This window comes from Chrysochloris asiatica, unplaced genomic scaffold (genome assembly GCF_000296735.1).
Source record: "Chrysochloris asiatica unplaced genomic scaffold, ChrAsi1.0 scaffold00043, whole genome shotgun sequence".
Classification (NCBI taxonomy): domain Eukaryota; kingdom Metazoa; phylum Chordata; class Mammalia; order Afrosoricida; family Chrysochloridae; genus Chrysochloris; species Chrysochloris asiatica.
Window position 1 is genome coordinate 16,798,071 of NW_006408561.1, and position 16,605 is coordinate 16,814,675.

At 37.4% G+C, this 16,605-nt stretch overlaps 1 protein-coding gene across 3 annotated transcripts in view; it reads right to left on the reverse strand.

The window, feature by feature from the left end:
* MECOM (MDS1 and EVI1 complex locus) overlaps nt 1-16,605 on the reverse strand; it is a 782,704-nt gene that overhangs the window by 401,516 nt on the left and 364,583 nt on the right. Inside the window, exon 2 of one of the 3 annotated variants that reach the window (XM_006861808.1) lies at nt 12,728-13,065. The exons of 1 other annotated variant lie outside the window; for it this stretch is intronic. In XM_006861808.1, the coding sequence (XP_006861870.1) occupies nt 12,728-13,065 (338 nt within the window). Of the gene's footprint in view, nt 1-12,727; nt 13,066-16,605 lie in introns of those variants that run through there. One more of the 3 variants, XM_006861809.1, reaches the window with a different exon arrangement.

The following is a 16,605-nucleotide window of genomic DNA, read 5'->3' on the forward strand; positions in this document are numbered from 1 at the left end:
TTCTTCAACATTTTAAAAAGGTCTTGTGCAGCAGATTTGCTTAATGCAATACGTCATTTGGTTTCTTGACTGCTGTTTCCATGAGTGTTGATAGTTGATCCAAGAAGAATGAAGTTCTTGACTTCAATCTTTTCTCCATTGATAAGAATGTTGTTTTCTTGACATTGAGATGTAATCCATACTGAATCCATACTTTGATCTTCATCAGTGAATGTTTTAAGTTCTCTTCACTTTCAGGAAGCACAGCACTGTAGGCATTGTCAAAAACCAAATTTCCAGAACTGACAGAATACCAGCTGAAATGATTCAACAAACTGATGCAGTGCTAGATGTGGTCATTCATTGATGCCACGAAATTTGGAAAATAGCTACCTGGCCAGCCAATTGGAAGATACCCATTTTCCAGAGAAAGGAGTCCAAGAGAATGTAGAAATTGTTGAGCAATATCACTAATATCACACACCAGTAAAATTTTGCTGAATATAATTTAAAAAGCAGTTGTAGCAGTACATGTCTGCCAGAAACTCAAACCAGATTCAGAAAAGGATGTGGAAAAAGGGACATCACTGCTGATATCAGATGGACCTTGGCTGAAAGCAAAGACCATCAGAAAGATTTGTATCTGTGTTACTGAGTATGCAAAGGCTTTTGACTGTGTGGATCATAACAAATTTTGAATAACGTTACAAAGAATGGAAATTCCAGTACATTTAATTGTGCTCATGTAGAACCTGTACATACACCAGGAGGCAGTCATTTGAACAGAACAAAGGGCTACCGCAAGGCTTAAAATTGAAATGTGTGTATTCGGGGTTTGTCCTTTCACCATATTTATTCAATCTGTAAGCTGAGCAAAAACCCATGAAGCCAGACTATATAAAGAAGACTACATCATCAGGATTGGAGGAAGACTCATTAACAAACTGCAATATACAGATGACACAACCTTGCTTGCTGACAGTGAAGAAGACTTGAAGCACTTACTGAAGAAGATCAGAAATGACAACCTTCAATATAGATTACACTTCAACATAAAGAAAACAAAAATTCTCACAACTGAACCAGTAAGAAACATCAAAGTAAGTGGAGAAAAGATTGATGTTGTCAAGGATTTAATTGTATTTGGATCCATAGTTAATTCCCATGAAAGCATCAGTCAGGAAATCAAACAATGCATTACACAGGAAAATCTGTTGCAAAATACCTCTTTAAAGTGTTAAGAAGCAAAGGTGTCACTTGAAGACAAAGGTGGACCTGACCCAAGTCATGGTTCTTTCAATGATCTCATATGCATGTGAAACTTGAACAATGAATAGAACACCAGAGAATTCATGCATTTGAATTATGGAGTTGGTGAAGAATATTGAATAATATGTCATGGACTTCGAGAAAAATGAACAAATGTGTCATTGGAGAAGAACCAGAATGACACTTAGAAGCAATGATGGTGAAACTTTTCTTAGGTACTTTGGACATATTATCAGAAAGTACCAGTCCCATCTAGCTTGGTAACGAGGGTCAGCAAAGAGAAAGACTCTCAATGAGACAGAATGATACAGCGGCTGCAACAATGGATTCAAACACAGCAACAATTCAGAGGATGGAGCAGAACCGGGTAGTGTTTTGTTCTGTGGTCATATGAGTCGGAGCCAACTCAAAGGCACCTAACAATAATAACATTGCAACATATCAAGTATGCTTGTCATGTCATTAATGACCTAAACATTATTTTCTTTGAAATGAATGCCAAACCAGGTAAAATTCACTTTTGACCCAAGCATAATTCCATGAAAATGAGAGACAAGTTTTCAGAGATATCCAATTTACCTCTAATCTCTAAAATTATACCATCTCTCTTTATTACCAAACATACGTTATTTGATTGCCAACCTAAGTCTGACCACAGTTTTAGAGATCTTGAAAATTAAATACTGCTCTTGTTTTAAATTGATATACATGCTTCCATTATTATACATAGTTCACATTTCAATAGGTAAATTCCACTGCCAAACTCAAGTCAAACTTACAAAATGTGAACCTATTTCTTTGAAAATAATATAGGGAGGCACACATTCATTGTAATATCATGTCAGGATTACATCTGCTAGAACATAACACATTGTCAAAGCAGTGCATTAAAATTGTTTAATGAATTTCTGACTCCAGTAAAATCTCTTACCATGGTTCTACATTTCCTTCTCATCTATTTAATAGAACATAACAGAAATTTACTGTCCACTGCTGTCATTATATTTCTGCCTGAATATGTGTATGTTTGAGGGGAGAAAAAGAAAAGCTAAGATCTTGTATTTTAACTTGATGAAAAAAAATCAGAGACATTCTGAGTGAGATGGAGATGACAGAGGTTTTGAAACATAATAGGTTCAACATCAACTGACTTAGACTTCCTTGTAGAATTTTATGGTGGCCCATATTAATAAAGACTGGCAAAGTCAAATAATGTTTTGAGGAAGAAAAATTCACACTACTTTTCTAATGACTTCTCTCAAACTGTTAAAAAAATATGCCATGCAAATACCTCTTTGGCTTAAAAATAAATTTATGAATCTCTTCTGAACACTTTGTTTACTTCTTAATTAGGAAACTGTCAGTACTTCCTTTTGAAATAAACCCAGCATCAACTAATTAAACCATATCAGATATACTTGGACTTCCAGGAAACAGAAGTGCAGGGAAAGTAATAATTTACAAAAATCAATTAACTAAAATATAATAATTGGTAGACCTGTGCTAGATCTGTATTTTTCTCAATAAGATATTTTTTGCTAACATTTATTCAGCTTTTCTACCAGGTAGAAGAGTCTTTGGGTGATGCAAATGCTTAAGAACTTGACTACTACCTGAAATTCGGTGGTTCTAATCCACCCAGATGAACCCTTGGAAGTACAGCCCTATGAGGTATAGTTCTAGTCTCAAACACATGGGGTCACCATGAGTTGGAAATGATTCCATAGCAACTGGTTTGGGTTTTTAGGTTCACCAGGTGGAAAGATCTGTGCTAACAACGTCAACATATAATGTTACATTTTACATCACAGCAATCATAACTGCATAGGCACAGATACTACTCTATTTTACATAAAAGTAAACTGAGAGACAGAGAGTTAAGTCACTTCTACCAAATCATTCAGCTAGTATGTGCAGCTGCCTGGATTTCGGCTTGAATATTCTTACTGGAGATAAAGCTCTTCACTGTTCTGCCACAAAGTCTCCAATTTACCAAGAATGAGAATGGTTGGTCATCTTCAGAAGGAAACATGAAGAAAACTCTCATCTTGAAGCAACAGAATGTTCTGTTCTTCACTCAATCTGTAATTATAAAGTTTCAAATCCTGGAGAAAGTTCCACCACTAATTATTTGTAGAATCTGACACAGTCTTTGAAAATCTAGTTTGTTAAAGACAAGTTCTGTGCACTTTGTGGTGGCAGTCACTGCCAAATTTTAATGTTATTTTAAAAGTTTATCTGTATTAAATTAATCCTGGTTTGGAAGAAAAATCATACCAATTATTGGTGTGGCGTTGTGGGTTAATGCGCCAGACTGCAAAGTCGTTTGAACTGCAAGGTCGGCAGTTAGAACTCTCCAGCTGTTCCTCGGAAACCCTATACAGGGTCGCTATGGGTCAGAATTGACTCAGTGGCACTAAACAACAACACATACAAATAAATAAGGATCCTTGGTGGCATAAGGAATTATATTTTGAGCTGCTAATCGCAAGTTCAGCAGTTCAAATCCACGAGCCTCTCCACAAAACAAAGATAAGTCTTTCTGATCCCATAAAGATTTATAACCTTGGAAAGCCTACATAGAATTGCTATGAGTCGGAACCAACTACATGGCAGTGGGTTTGACTTTAGTGCATAAGTAAGTAAATAAATATTTTACTGATTTCTCAGCCATATATATTTGGTCTGTTAACCACTCATTCAGAAAACACACTGTGTCTCTAAAATACCCACTTTAATGATTTATCAAAATGCCTTCTCTGGGAAATATACATAACTTTTTATAAATTATTTAAATAGTTTAGATAGTGGGCCCTAATTATAATGTTGTCTTTCTCTTTTACAAACTTTCTTTCAAGACATTAGCATATTCTTTAGTTCATTTTAATAACAACTAATGACCAAACTTCGTCTCTCATACTTTGGGCATATTGTCAGGAGGGACTAGTCGCTGGAGAAGGATATCATGTTTGGTAAGGTAGAGGGTCAGAGAAAAAGAGGAAGACTCCCAATGAGATGGATTGGCAAAGTGGCAGTATCAATGGACTCAAGCGTGGCAACAGTAGTGAGGTTGGCCCAGGATCGGGCAGTGTTTTGTTCTGCTGTGCATAAGGTCGCTATGAGTTGGTACCGACTCGATGGCACCTAACAACAACAACGATATACAATGGAGTCCTGGTGTGGCTCTGAAGGTTAATGCACTGGACAACAAGGTTGGTTTGAATTGCAAGGTCAGCAGTTCAAATTCACCAGCTGCTCTTCGGAAACACTATACAGAGTCTCTGTAAGTAGGAATGAACTCAACAGCACTTAATAACAACAATGATATTCAGGAAGCCTGGAATGGCACTGTAGGGTAAGCACTGAACTGTTAACTACAAGGTTGGAGGTTCAAACCCACCATTCACTCCTTGGAAACCCTGTACAGAATCGCTATGTGTTGGAACCAACTCAAAAGCACTTAACAACAAGAACAATCATAAACAGTAGAATATTAATGTTGCACTCACTGTAGGATAAACATTGGACTGCTAACCATAAGGTTGGTGGTTTAAACCCATCACTTGCTCTTTGGGTTGGAACTGACATGACAGCACTTAACAACAACTATTATATATGGTAGGTATTTTTAGCCCACATGGTCAAATTTAAAAATGCAGGAGCCAATTGATTTTATATAGTTTTCCTACAATCACACAGTTAGTGTCAGAAGTAAGATGTGGTTCCATGTGTATGTAAATCAGATTCTAGCTTTTTCCATGGCCCTATCCACCACCACTCATCTTTCAGTTTATTGTACTGTAGTGACGTATATGTTACTCTGATACTGGAAACTATGTCACTGGTACTTTAAATACCAGCAGGGTTATCTATGGAGGACAACTTTCAGTGGACCTTCCAGATTAAGACAGACTAAGAAGAAGGAGAGGTGGACTACTTCTGAATGTTTAGCCACTGAAAACCTTAAAATAGAAGGGAAATATTGTCAGTGATAGATCCAGAAGATGAGCCCTTCAGGTTGGAAGACTTGCAAAATACGACTGGAAAAGACTTGCTTCCTCAAAGTAGAGTTGATCATGATGCCGTGAATGAAGCAAAGCTTTTAGGACCTTCATTTGTTTATGGGGTACATCTTAAAATGAGAGGAACAGTTGTAAGCATCCATTAATAATTGGAACCTGGAATACATGATGTATGAATCTAGAAAAATTTGAAGTTGTAAAAAATGAAATAGATCACAGAAAGATCGATATTCTAAGCATTAGTGAGCTGAAATGGACTGGTATTGGACATTCTGAATCTGACATATGGTTTGCTATACCAGCAATGACAAATTGAAGAGGAATGGTGTCGCATTCATCATCAAAATGAACATTTCAAGATCTGTCTTGAGGTATAATGCTGTCTGAGATAGGATAATATCCATATACCTACAAGGAATACCAGTTATAAAATTTATGCACCAACCACTAAAAGCAGTGATGATGAAACTGAAGAATTCTATCGATTTCTTCAGTCTTGATCAAACATACAATCATGTTATTGTTGTTGTTAAGTACCATCAAGTCTGTTCCAACTCATAGAAACACTGTATAGGGTTTCTGAGGACCAGCTAGTGGGTTTGAACCACCTGCCTTGTTCAACTGACTTTGTGGTCCAGTACTTATCCTACAGTGCCACACCAGGACTTTACGTGCATTGATGTTTACTTGTGATTGGAATGAAAAAGTAGGAAACAAAAAGAAAGCATCCATGGTTGAAAAATATGATTGAAATGATGCTGGAGATTGCATAAAAGAATTTTCCAAAACCAAGGATTTAATCATTGCAAATACCTTTTTTTAATTTAAGTTTTTATTGTGAATTAAGTAATCATATACATGGGAGAACATCGGTTTTGCAAATATCTTTTTAAACAACATAAAACCATGAACCTCATAAGATAGAATAAACAAGAATCAAATTGTCTGTGTCTGTGGGAAGAGATGAGGGTAGGATTGGGAGGAGCTCAAAGTCATCAGCCTAAACAAGGCCAGGGGCAGACTGTGAAGCAGCCAGACCATAAATTGGTTATATACAAGTTTAGGCTGCAGCTAAAGAATAGTAAAACAAGTCCAGGAGAGTCAAAATATGACCTTGAATATATCCTACCTGAATTTAAAGACTGTCTCAAGAACAGATTTGATACATTAGCACTAATGACCAAAGACCAGAAGATTTGTGAGATGACATAGAGAACATCACACATGCAGAAAGCAAATGGTCATTAAAAAGACAGAAAAAAAAGAACAGACAAAAATGGATATCGAAAGAAACTCTGAAACTTATTCTTGAGTATAGAGAAGCTAAAGCAAATGGCAAAAATGAGAAAATAAAAGAGCTGAACAGAAAAATTTAAAGGGCAGTTCAAGAAGACAAAGTCAAGAATTACAGTGAAATGTGCAAAGACCTGAAGTCAGAAAACCAAAAAGGAAAAACACACTCAGCATTTCTCAAGCTGAAAGAACTAAAGAAAAAATTTAAGCCTTGACTTGCAATATTTAAAAGGCTCCAGGGACAAAATGCTGAATGATATAGGAAGTCTCATAAGAAGATATAAGGAATTAAAACTCACTATAACAAAAAAGAAATGGTCGATGTTCAACCATTTCAAGAGGAAGCATATGATGATCAAGAACCAATGGAACTGAAGGAAAAAGTCCAAGCTGCACTGAAGGCACTGATGAAAAACAAGGCTCCAGGAACTGACTAAATACAAATTGAAATCTCTCAACAAACTAATACAGCACTGCAAGTGCTCACTCATCTATGCCAAGAAATTTGGAACAGAGCTACCTGGCCAACCAATTGGATAAAATCTTATTTTTGTACAATCTAAACAAAGGTGACCCAATAGAATGCAGAAATCATCAAACGATATAATTAATATAACATGTAAATAAAATGTTCTGAAGATAATTAAAAAATGATTACAGTAGTACACCAACAGGGAACTTCTAGCAATTAAATCTGGATTCAGAAAAGGACATTGTTGTTGTCAGGTGCCATCAAGTCGGAACCGACTCATAGCGACCCCATACACAGCAGAACGAAACAATGTCTGATCCTGGGCCAACCTCACTACTGCCGCTACACTCGATGCCATCAATAATGCCACCTGGCTGATCCATCTCGTTGGGGTCTTCCTCTCTTTCTCTGCCACTCCATCTTACCCAGCATGACATCCTTTTCCAGCGACTGTTCTCTCCAGACAATGTGTCCAAAGTATGAGAGACGAAGCTTAGCCATCTTGGCCTCCAAGGAGCACTCTGGCTGCACTTCTTCCAAAACAGATCTATTGGTTCTTTTGGCAGTCCATGGCACTTTCAATATTCTCCTCCAACACCACAACTCAAAGGCATCAATTCTTCTACGATCTTCCTTATTCACCGTCCAGCTTTCGTATCCATATGAGGTTATTGAAAATACCATGGCTTGGGTCAGGCGTACCTTAGTACTCAAGCTGACATCTCTGCTCTTCAACACTTTAAAAAGTTCCTGTGCAGCAGATTTGCCTAATGGAATACGTTGTCTGATCTCTTGACTGCTGCTTCCATGAGTGTTGACAGTTGATCCAAGAAGAATGAAGTCCTTGACAACTTCAATCTTTTCTCCATTGATAAGAATGTTGTTTATTGGTCCAGTGGTGAGGATTTTTGTTTTCTTGACATTGAGATGCAATCCATGCCGAAGGTTGTGTTCTTTGATCTTCATCAGTAAATGTTTCAAGTCCTCTTCACTTTCAGCAAGCAAGGTTGTATCATCTACATATCGCAGGTTGTTAACAAGTCTTTCTCCAATCCTGACGCCATGCTTTTCTTCATAGAATCCAGCTTCTCGTATTATTTGCTCAGCATACAGGTTGAATAAGTATGGTGAAAGAACACAACCCTGTCGCACACCTTTCCCAATTTTAAAACATTCAGTGTTCCCATGCTCTGTTTGAACAACTAACTGCTTCTTGGTCCAGGTACAGATTTCTCAGAAGAAAAGGACATAGAATGGGGGAAATCAGTGCTGACTCCAGATGGGTATTAGCTGAAAACTCTGTATGCCATACAGAGTTTTACTTGTGCTTTATTGACTACCCAAAGGCTTTTGTGTTATGCAGACAAACTCTGGATAACATTATGAAGAATGAGTACTCCTAAACCTTAACTGTGCTCACGGGGAACCTGTACATAGTCAAAAAAGCAGTCGTTAGAATAGAACAAGGGGATACTAATGTTTAGAATCAGGAAAGGTATGGACCAGGGTTGCATTCTTTCCCCATACTTATTAAATTTGCAATGCTGAGCAAACAATCTTAGAAGCTAGATCATATGAAGAAGAAAATGTCATCAGGATTAGAGGAAGACTCAATAACAACTTACAATATGCAGATGAAAGGAAAGAGGACTTCAAATATTTACTGGTGAAGGTCAGACTACAGCTTAAAGTATAGAATGCACCCAACATAAAGAAAATTAAATCCTCACAACTGGACCAATAAATAACATCATGATAAATATAGAAAACATTGAAGTTGTCAAATAATTCATTTTGCTTAGATCCACAATCAACACTCATGGAAGCAGCCATCAAGAAATCAAACAACATATTGCATTAGGCAAATGTGCTACCCAAGACCTCTTTAAAGTGTTCAAGAGCAAAGATATCAGTTTGAGTACTAAAGTGTGCCTGACCCAAACCATGGTATTTTTGATTGTCTCCTATGTATGTGAAAGTTGGACAATGAGTAAGGAAGACCAGATAAGAATCAATGCATTTGAATTATGGTGTTGGAAAAGAATATTAAAAGTACAATGTACTACAAGAAAAGCAAACAAATCTGTGTTGGAAGAAGTAAAGCTAGAATGCTTTTTAGAAGCCAGAATGGCGAGACTTCATCTCTCATACTTGGGACATGCTATCAGGAGGAATCATCCCCTGGAGAAAGACATCATGCTTGGTAAAGTGGAGGGTCAGCCAAAAAGAGCAAGATCCCTCAATGAGATGAATGGACACAGTGGCAGCAGCAATGGGCTCAAGGAAACAACAATTGAGAGAATGGTGCAGTAACGGGCAGTATTTCATTCTGTTGTACATGGGTCACTATGCGTCAGAACTGACTGGACAGAACATACCGACAACATTTAAGCCCCCATTACTTGCTACAGCTCTCAGGGTGGCATTATCCGATATTCATTCTTTCACTCCTTTATCAATCTATTCATTTACTCATTTCTTTCAATGAGTAATTCTTTGTTGAATGTCTGTTTCAAGTAATATGCTGTGTACTGGATAACACTACAGCATAAAAAATTTATGGAATGCAATTAAAACACTGTATTAGAAGGATATAGCTATGCAAGCTCTCAAGGAAATTTTTCTCTATTACAGAAGTTATATAATAATTTGGATACTGCACAATGTTTTAAATTCCTTAGTAAATGAGTTTACCAGGGCAAGCTAGAACTATGGAGTCCTGGTGTGGCTCTGTAGGGACAGAACTGGACTGCTAATGACAAGGCTGGTGGTTCAAACACACCAGCTGCTCCTTGGAGATCCTATACAGAGTCCCTGTGAGTCAGAACTGACTTGACAGCATATAACAACAACATGCTAGGAAAAAAGTAGGAAATAGAGTATAGTGATTAGAAAGGCCAGGAATAACATTATAAAAGTAATGAACTCATGTAGAGAGAACAATGGGTTCGTCCAAAAGGAGTATTGGAAGAATGTAGGACTATAAGTTGGCCATGACTAGTAAAAGGAGCTCTGATAGCGTAGTGGTTATGAGTTGGGCTGCTAAACTCACAGTCAGCAGTTCAAAACTACCAGCTGTTCCACGGGAGAAAGATGAGGCTTTCTGCTCCCGTAAGGATTCACAGCCTCAGAAACCCTGTACAGGATATCCTCACTATGAGTTGGAACCGACTCCACGGCACATAACAACAACAACAAGTAAGAGAGAGGCCTCAGATTTGTCTAATGCAAAATAATAATAAAATTATTTGATTTCTTGTCTGCTGCTTCCACAGGCATGGATAGTGGATCCACATAAAATGAAATTCTTGTCAACTTCAATATTTTCTCTTTGTCATGGTGTTGCTTATGAACACAATTGTGAAGATTTTTGTTTTTATGTTCCGGCCATACTAACTAATCACAATAATCTGTGGAGTCCTGGTGTGCTGCTGTAGGACTGCTAACCACAGAGTAGGTGATTCAAACCCACCGGCCACTCTTTAGAAACCCTAGACAGGGTCACTGTAAGTCAGAACTGACTCGACAGTACTTAACAACTTAACAACATCTGTCTAACTAAGCAGGAGGGAAATCAGCTACGGTTGAGGGCAAATACGATGTGAGGATGATTAAAAATGAACACACAGGTGAGTGCCTTTGTGAATGTGGCTTTGTTGATCATGACTGAGTTTTGTATTAACTAGCCTAAGACTTTTTAAAAAGAAAGAAAAAGTAGAATCAAGAACTCAGCTGCTCTTTGGTAGATAGTAAATTTGCTGAAATCACTAAACAGCCCTTGCTCTAATTTTTGCTCATAATATATCCTGACCAGACAAACTAAACTTTCAAAAGCAAAGGTGACATTAAAATAGTGAAGGAAACTACTGAGTTGACCACTAGCTGAATTATTGAAAGAGAGACAGGGAATAAGTGATCTTTATCCAAAGAGTCATGAGCTGCTTGCTTATGGAGCTATCTAAAATGGTTTTATCTTAAAGTAGTAAGACTACTCAGTTTTGACATAATGAAAATAATCATTTTACATTTCTCTAGGTAAATATTTGTCCATGTATATAGTGAAGACATTTTACTCCAAGGAAGAAAAATATATGTGTAAATTTCCTCTAATAGCACATTTTTCCCGACTTCCCTCAGGTTTATCCCTAGCCTGTCCTGCATTGACCAACACTTTAAGTACAAAACGATCTCATTATTATGCCTTGGATAATCTGGAGCAGTACTACACTTGCTGCTTAACAATTAGAGATTTTGTAATAAAAGTTTAATATGTTACTTATTAATAGAATGTTTATAGCCATTACTTAAAGGTGAACAATAATGACGTAAAATTTCCACACATTTGTTTTAAAATGTATTCAACTCACATATCAGTTAATGCTACAGTGATTTAAAAAATATATATCTTATCAATACACATGTCTAAAGACAATATAGCTAAACCATAACCTTACAGGGGCTGTGGCTAAGGACAAAACTAAAGAAGGTTTTTCTCACCTGTAAACATAATCAAATCCAGACCCTAACTTTAGTTATTTCAGAATTCAAACAAGAATTGCTTTTATTATAGAATTTTAAAAAAGATTTCAAAGGGGATACAAGTAAAAAAACAATAACAACAACAAAAAAGTTTAAATTAAGTCCTGAAGTTATTGTGTATTTATTTGTACTTAAAAAGCTAATTGGATATTCTGTTAATGATCATAAATATTAAGGGAACATATCAAAATAAATCTAGTTTATCTGATTTCTGTCTCATTGAAACACTATGAAATGAAAGGTCAGCCATCTCCAAAAAACCTTCCCAAACCTACAGAAATTTCCCACAAGTATTTCATATATAGATCAGATTTTCCAGAAATTATGATGTTATAATATAACCACAGAAGCTTTCAAGTTACAAACATAAATGGGAAGTATGCATAGCAAATGAATCTGGATTATAATTACCAACTCAGAAGAATAACATAATCACTTGTCCTGCCTAAATACAATTGGATTTAGATTTTATATTCAGACTGTAATTTCTTATTTTAGATAATATCTAATGAGTTCTGTGAAAAGGATGATTTTCCAAAATTAGTAGCCAATTTTCAAAACTTTTTTTGCTGTCTTTTTTGTGTACGAAGTATTCATTAAATCAATTTGAATATAAAATATTAACTCTGATTTTGGCATAGTACTCACCTTCTAAAATCAAAGCAGAGTTACCACAAGAGAGGTAAATTATATTAGAAAAACACAGAGGAAAATAAGCATGCAGACTGAAAATAAAACTAAATTAAACCATAGTCACATGAAGAAAATAAATGTTTTTTTTTCTGTTTTTTCAAATCCTCCCCACCCCAGGAGAGAAAATACAATAAATATTATATGATAACTTTTGTTTCTTTATGCTACATGCTATGTATATATGAGATACCATATTCAAAGTTTCCAAAAGGTGTATCTATAAACCTGCATTTGTTACTTTTAGCATTTTTTTTCAAGTTGATACTGTTCTTTGACCATTTATTACATTGGTTCCCCCTTCTATTATGCTATACCTTTAAGCAATACTTTGTCTATCAAAAACTAAGAGTAATTCATTCTAAAGACACATTGCAACAAATGGAATTTGCCTCTCGTGTGACCATTTATCTTCTTACACAAAGAAATAAATACAGTGAGTTATCTCAAAATATGTCCTTACCTCCCATCCATAACTGGGGTCCTTCAGGTTTGATGTCTGCTCTCCCACATAAGGCCCAAACTTTTCACCTGCTTCAATCTTCCTTTTGGTCCATATTCCTAGTCCCACTCCAGGCATATTGGACTCTCGAAGTTCAAACTCCGCAGGAATGGGGATATCATCAGGGATGTATATGGGGGCTTTGTAAGGAGAGCCCTCCTTTGGAGTAAATGCTTCACTGGATGTGGCTGGAGAGCATGGCTCTTGAATATTAAAGGAGGCAGTGCTGGCTACTCCATCTGCATCTGGCATTTCTTCCAAAGGAATATCAGGGTAGCTGCCATATATACACTCATTACCTGTGAATAAATAAGAACTCGATGAATTCCAACTGATGTGCTGTGTTTTTGTTAGCTGTAGTCAAGTTACACCTTACTCATGACAACCCCATGCACAAGTGAACAAGGCGCTTCCCCAACCTGTGTATCCCCGTAATCTATTATGGACCAAGACTACTGTTGTGATCCATAGGATTTCTGTTGGCTGATTTAGGAAGAAAACACCAAGTCTTTGTTCTTAGATCATCTCAGGCTGGAAGTTCTGCTGATACATGTTTAGACACTGACAGAAGAGTGAGGTGCATTGGCAAGGAATCTACCCTGGGTCTCCCACATGGAAGGCGAGGATGCCACCACTGCCTCTTCCTACTGAGGTAAAAGACACACATTTTCACAGGTTTTCATTACCCTATAATGTAATTGTTCTTTGAAGTTTAAATAGGGATGAATACTGTGAAAATTCACAGGCTGGAGGCAGGGGAGACAGTGGTAGCGGAGATTATTGTCTCTGTAGTTTATCTAAAGTGTATCCATAATGAAAATGAGTTAATCCTCATCTGCAAATACTCTCCTGAGACAACTCAATTCATTATCCAGTTGGGATACAATCAACAATTTAATGATTGGTTAATGTGGCACTATAGGCTAAGCACTGAACTGCTAACCATAAGGCTGGCAGTTCAAATCTCACCAGCTGTTCCTTGGAAACCCCAGACAGGGCTGCTGTGAGTTGGAATCAATTCAAAGGCAATGAACAATAACAACAAATATAATTATTAACCGTGTGTGGCACTGTGGGCTAATGTGTTGGACTGCAAAGTCGCTTTGAACCACAAGGTCAGCGGTTCAAGCTTACTAGTCGCTCCTCAGAAACCCTATACAGGGTAGCTATGGGTCAGAACTGACTCTGATGGCACTTGACAACAACAACAGTGGAATAATGTAGAGATAGGGTGTAAACATATGTGAGCCTATAATGCTTTAAACCATCTCAAATAGAAAATGATACAATTATACAACTTTATGGACAGTTGTCTCATGGAATGATATCCTGGGATAAAGACATAGGAGAATACCTTTTGTAGAAGAGTCGTCAAAGATTCCAAAGACTGCTGTGTACAACAAGACCTACACTTGTGTGGTAGGATGAGTTATAGGAAGATTAATCTGCATTTGTTCTTTTCCTATTTTTTCTTTTCCGTTTAAACACATAATCAAGACCTTAGTATATATACCCCCGCCTCAGTAGCTTATGTAGAAAAGAAAGTTAAAGTTATTTGAAGTTAGTGATTCCTATGGACGTTTATAAAGCTAACATCATGGAAGAAAGTAGATAGGTGCTCTAAGAGTGGGAAAGAGAGGGCAGATAGTTTCCTTCAGAGTGAGAAATGATCAACATCAGAGGGTTTCTGCACGGACCTGAGGCAGTGACAAGACCTTTGAGGTGTTGGCAGGCTGGAGACTCAGCACAGGAGGTTTAAAGAGTCCCATGATGGCATAGCCACCACAACTGAAGCAAATGGATGTGCTTATCAGACCTTAAGATCTTTTTTGCAACTTGATGGAGGCTTGCAGATCCACATAATGACAGAGCTGGAGCTCAAAAGGGGTTTGTTGTTGTTAAGTGCTGTTGAGTCTGTTCTGACTCATAGTGACCCTGTATAGGGTTTCCGAGGAACTGTTGGTGAGTTTGAACCAATGACCTAGCAGTTCAAACTAACCTTATAGTCCAGTGTTTATCCTACAGCGCCACACAAATACAAGGTTTCTGGTCCACTAGGATTGTTGTCTTTATTGTTTGCTGCCCCAGACTCATAGCAACCCCATGAACAAAGAAATTGAACCATTGTGATTCAGAGGGTTTTCACTGGCTGGTTTCTCAGAAGTAGATTGTTAGACCTGTTTTCCTGGTTCATCTTAGTCTGGAAGCTCCACTATTCACCATTATGGCAACACAGAAGCTTCCAGTGACCACATGGAAAATGAGAATTCTACCAGTAAATCACTGACATCTCCCCACTAAGACTACAGTACCTGATTAACTTGATTCATAGACCTTAAAGGGCAAAGCTAACTTAAACAGGAGACAAATTTCACCTCCAAATGAGGAAGAGATTTCTATCAATCAGTAAAATGGGCTGCCTACAGTTACCATAAGGATCTCTGGTAGTATAGTGGTTACAAATTGCGCTGCGAACCCAGGTCAGCAGTTCGAAACTACCAGCTGTTCTGCGGGAGAACAATGAGGCTTTCTGCTCCTGTAAAGATTTACAGCCTCGGAAACCCTGTACCGGGTCGCAATGGGTCGGAACCAACTCCACGGCACATAGCCACAGTCACAGTTACCATTGCAGGTTGAATACAAAAGGACTTCAAAAAGTTCATAGAAAAAAAATTCATTATCATTTAATTCCATCATTCTATGAACTTTTTGAACAACAAGGACTCAGAGATGACAGAAATTTTAACTTCAGGTTGCAGACTAAATCACCTTTAATGTCCTACCAACCCTTTGGTTCTATAACTTATGAAGATGTCCTGAGATAGGATATTGATTAAAGAAGAGAACATCTAATTTCTATTGCCAATTCCTTCACCAGTTCATTAAAGAAATTAGTTAACAACACTCATTAATAATTGTCCATTAAATACTGATAGCCTGCCTCTTAAATTTTGTGAAATGCAAATTGATAGAACATGAAAAAGTATCTTTCTGATGAGATGCTTGATTCTTGTTTCTAATAATGAGGTTGTTGTTGATCAGTGCTGTGGAGTCAGATCCAAATCATAGCGACCCTGTATAGGGTTTCTGAAGTGTGGCTGGTGGATTGAAACCACCGACTTTGCAGTTCAAACCAACCTTTTGGTTCAGTGCTTATCCTACAGTGCCACACCAGGACTCCTAATAATGAGAGACTGCCACATGGCAATAATGAGATGATGCCATGTAAATCAACCATGGCACCAAACTCCAGGACCTAATCTTGAAATACCTATGAAACATCACTACTTGCATGCTGTCAACATGTAGGCTCTTTATTGCTTCAAGTTCAGCACATGCAAAATCCTGTAGATCATCATCTGCTTGTAACTAATTCTGACTACGTCTCCTTTTCCATAAGGAAAAAAAAATGCCATCTTTCCTCAAATTATCCATATTCAAATCTTTTTAAAAATGTTTTAATGTGAATTATGTGATGGTTTACATGGGAGAACAATAGTATTACATTCATCCTATCGTATATTGTTGTATTGCCATGGTTACAATACCCTCCATGCATCCTCAACCAACCAAATGGTATACCCTGCAAGCCCTCCATAGTCAAATCTTGAAATAAATGTGGATATGTTCTGTCCTTCATACTTTGGTATAGATAGTCACTAAATACTGCTTGAGCTCTGGTGTGGTGCTACTGTAGGATAAGCACTGGGCTGCTAACCACCAGGTCATCAGTTCAAACTCACTTGATGCTCTCAGAAATCCCACACAGGGTTCCTATGAGTTGGAATCGACTCTACAGCACACAATAACAGCATTGCTACTTATTCTTCTTGATATAT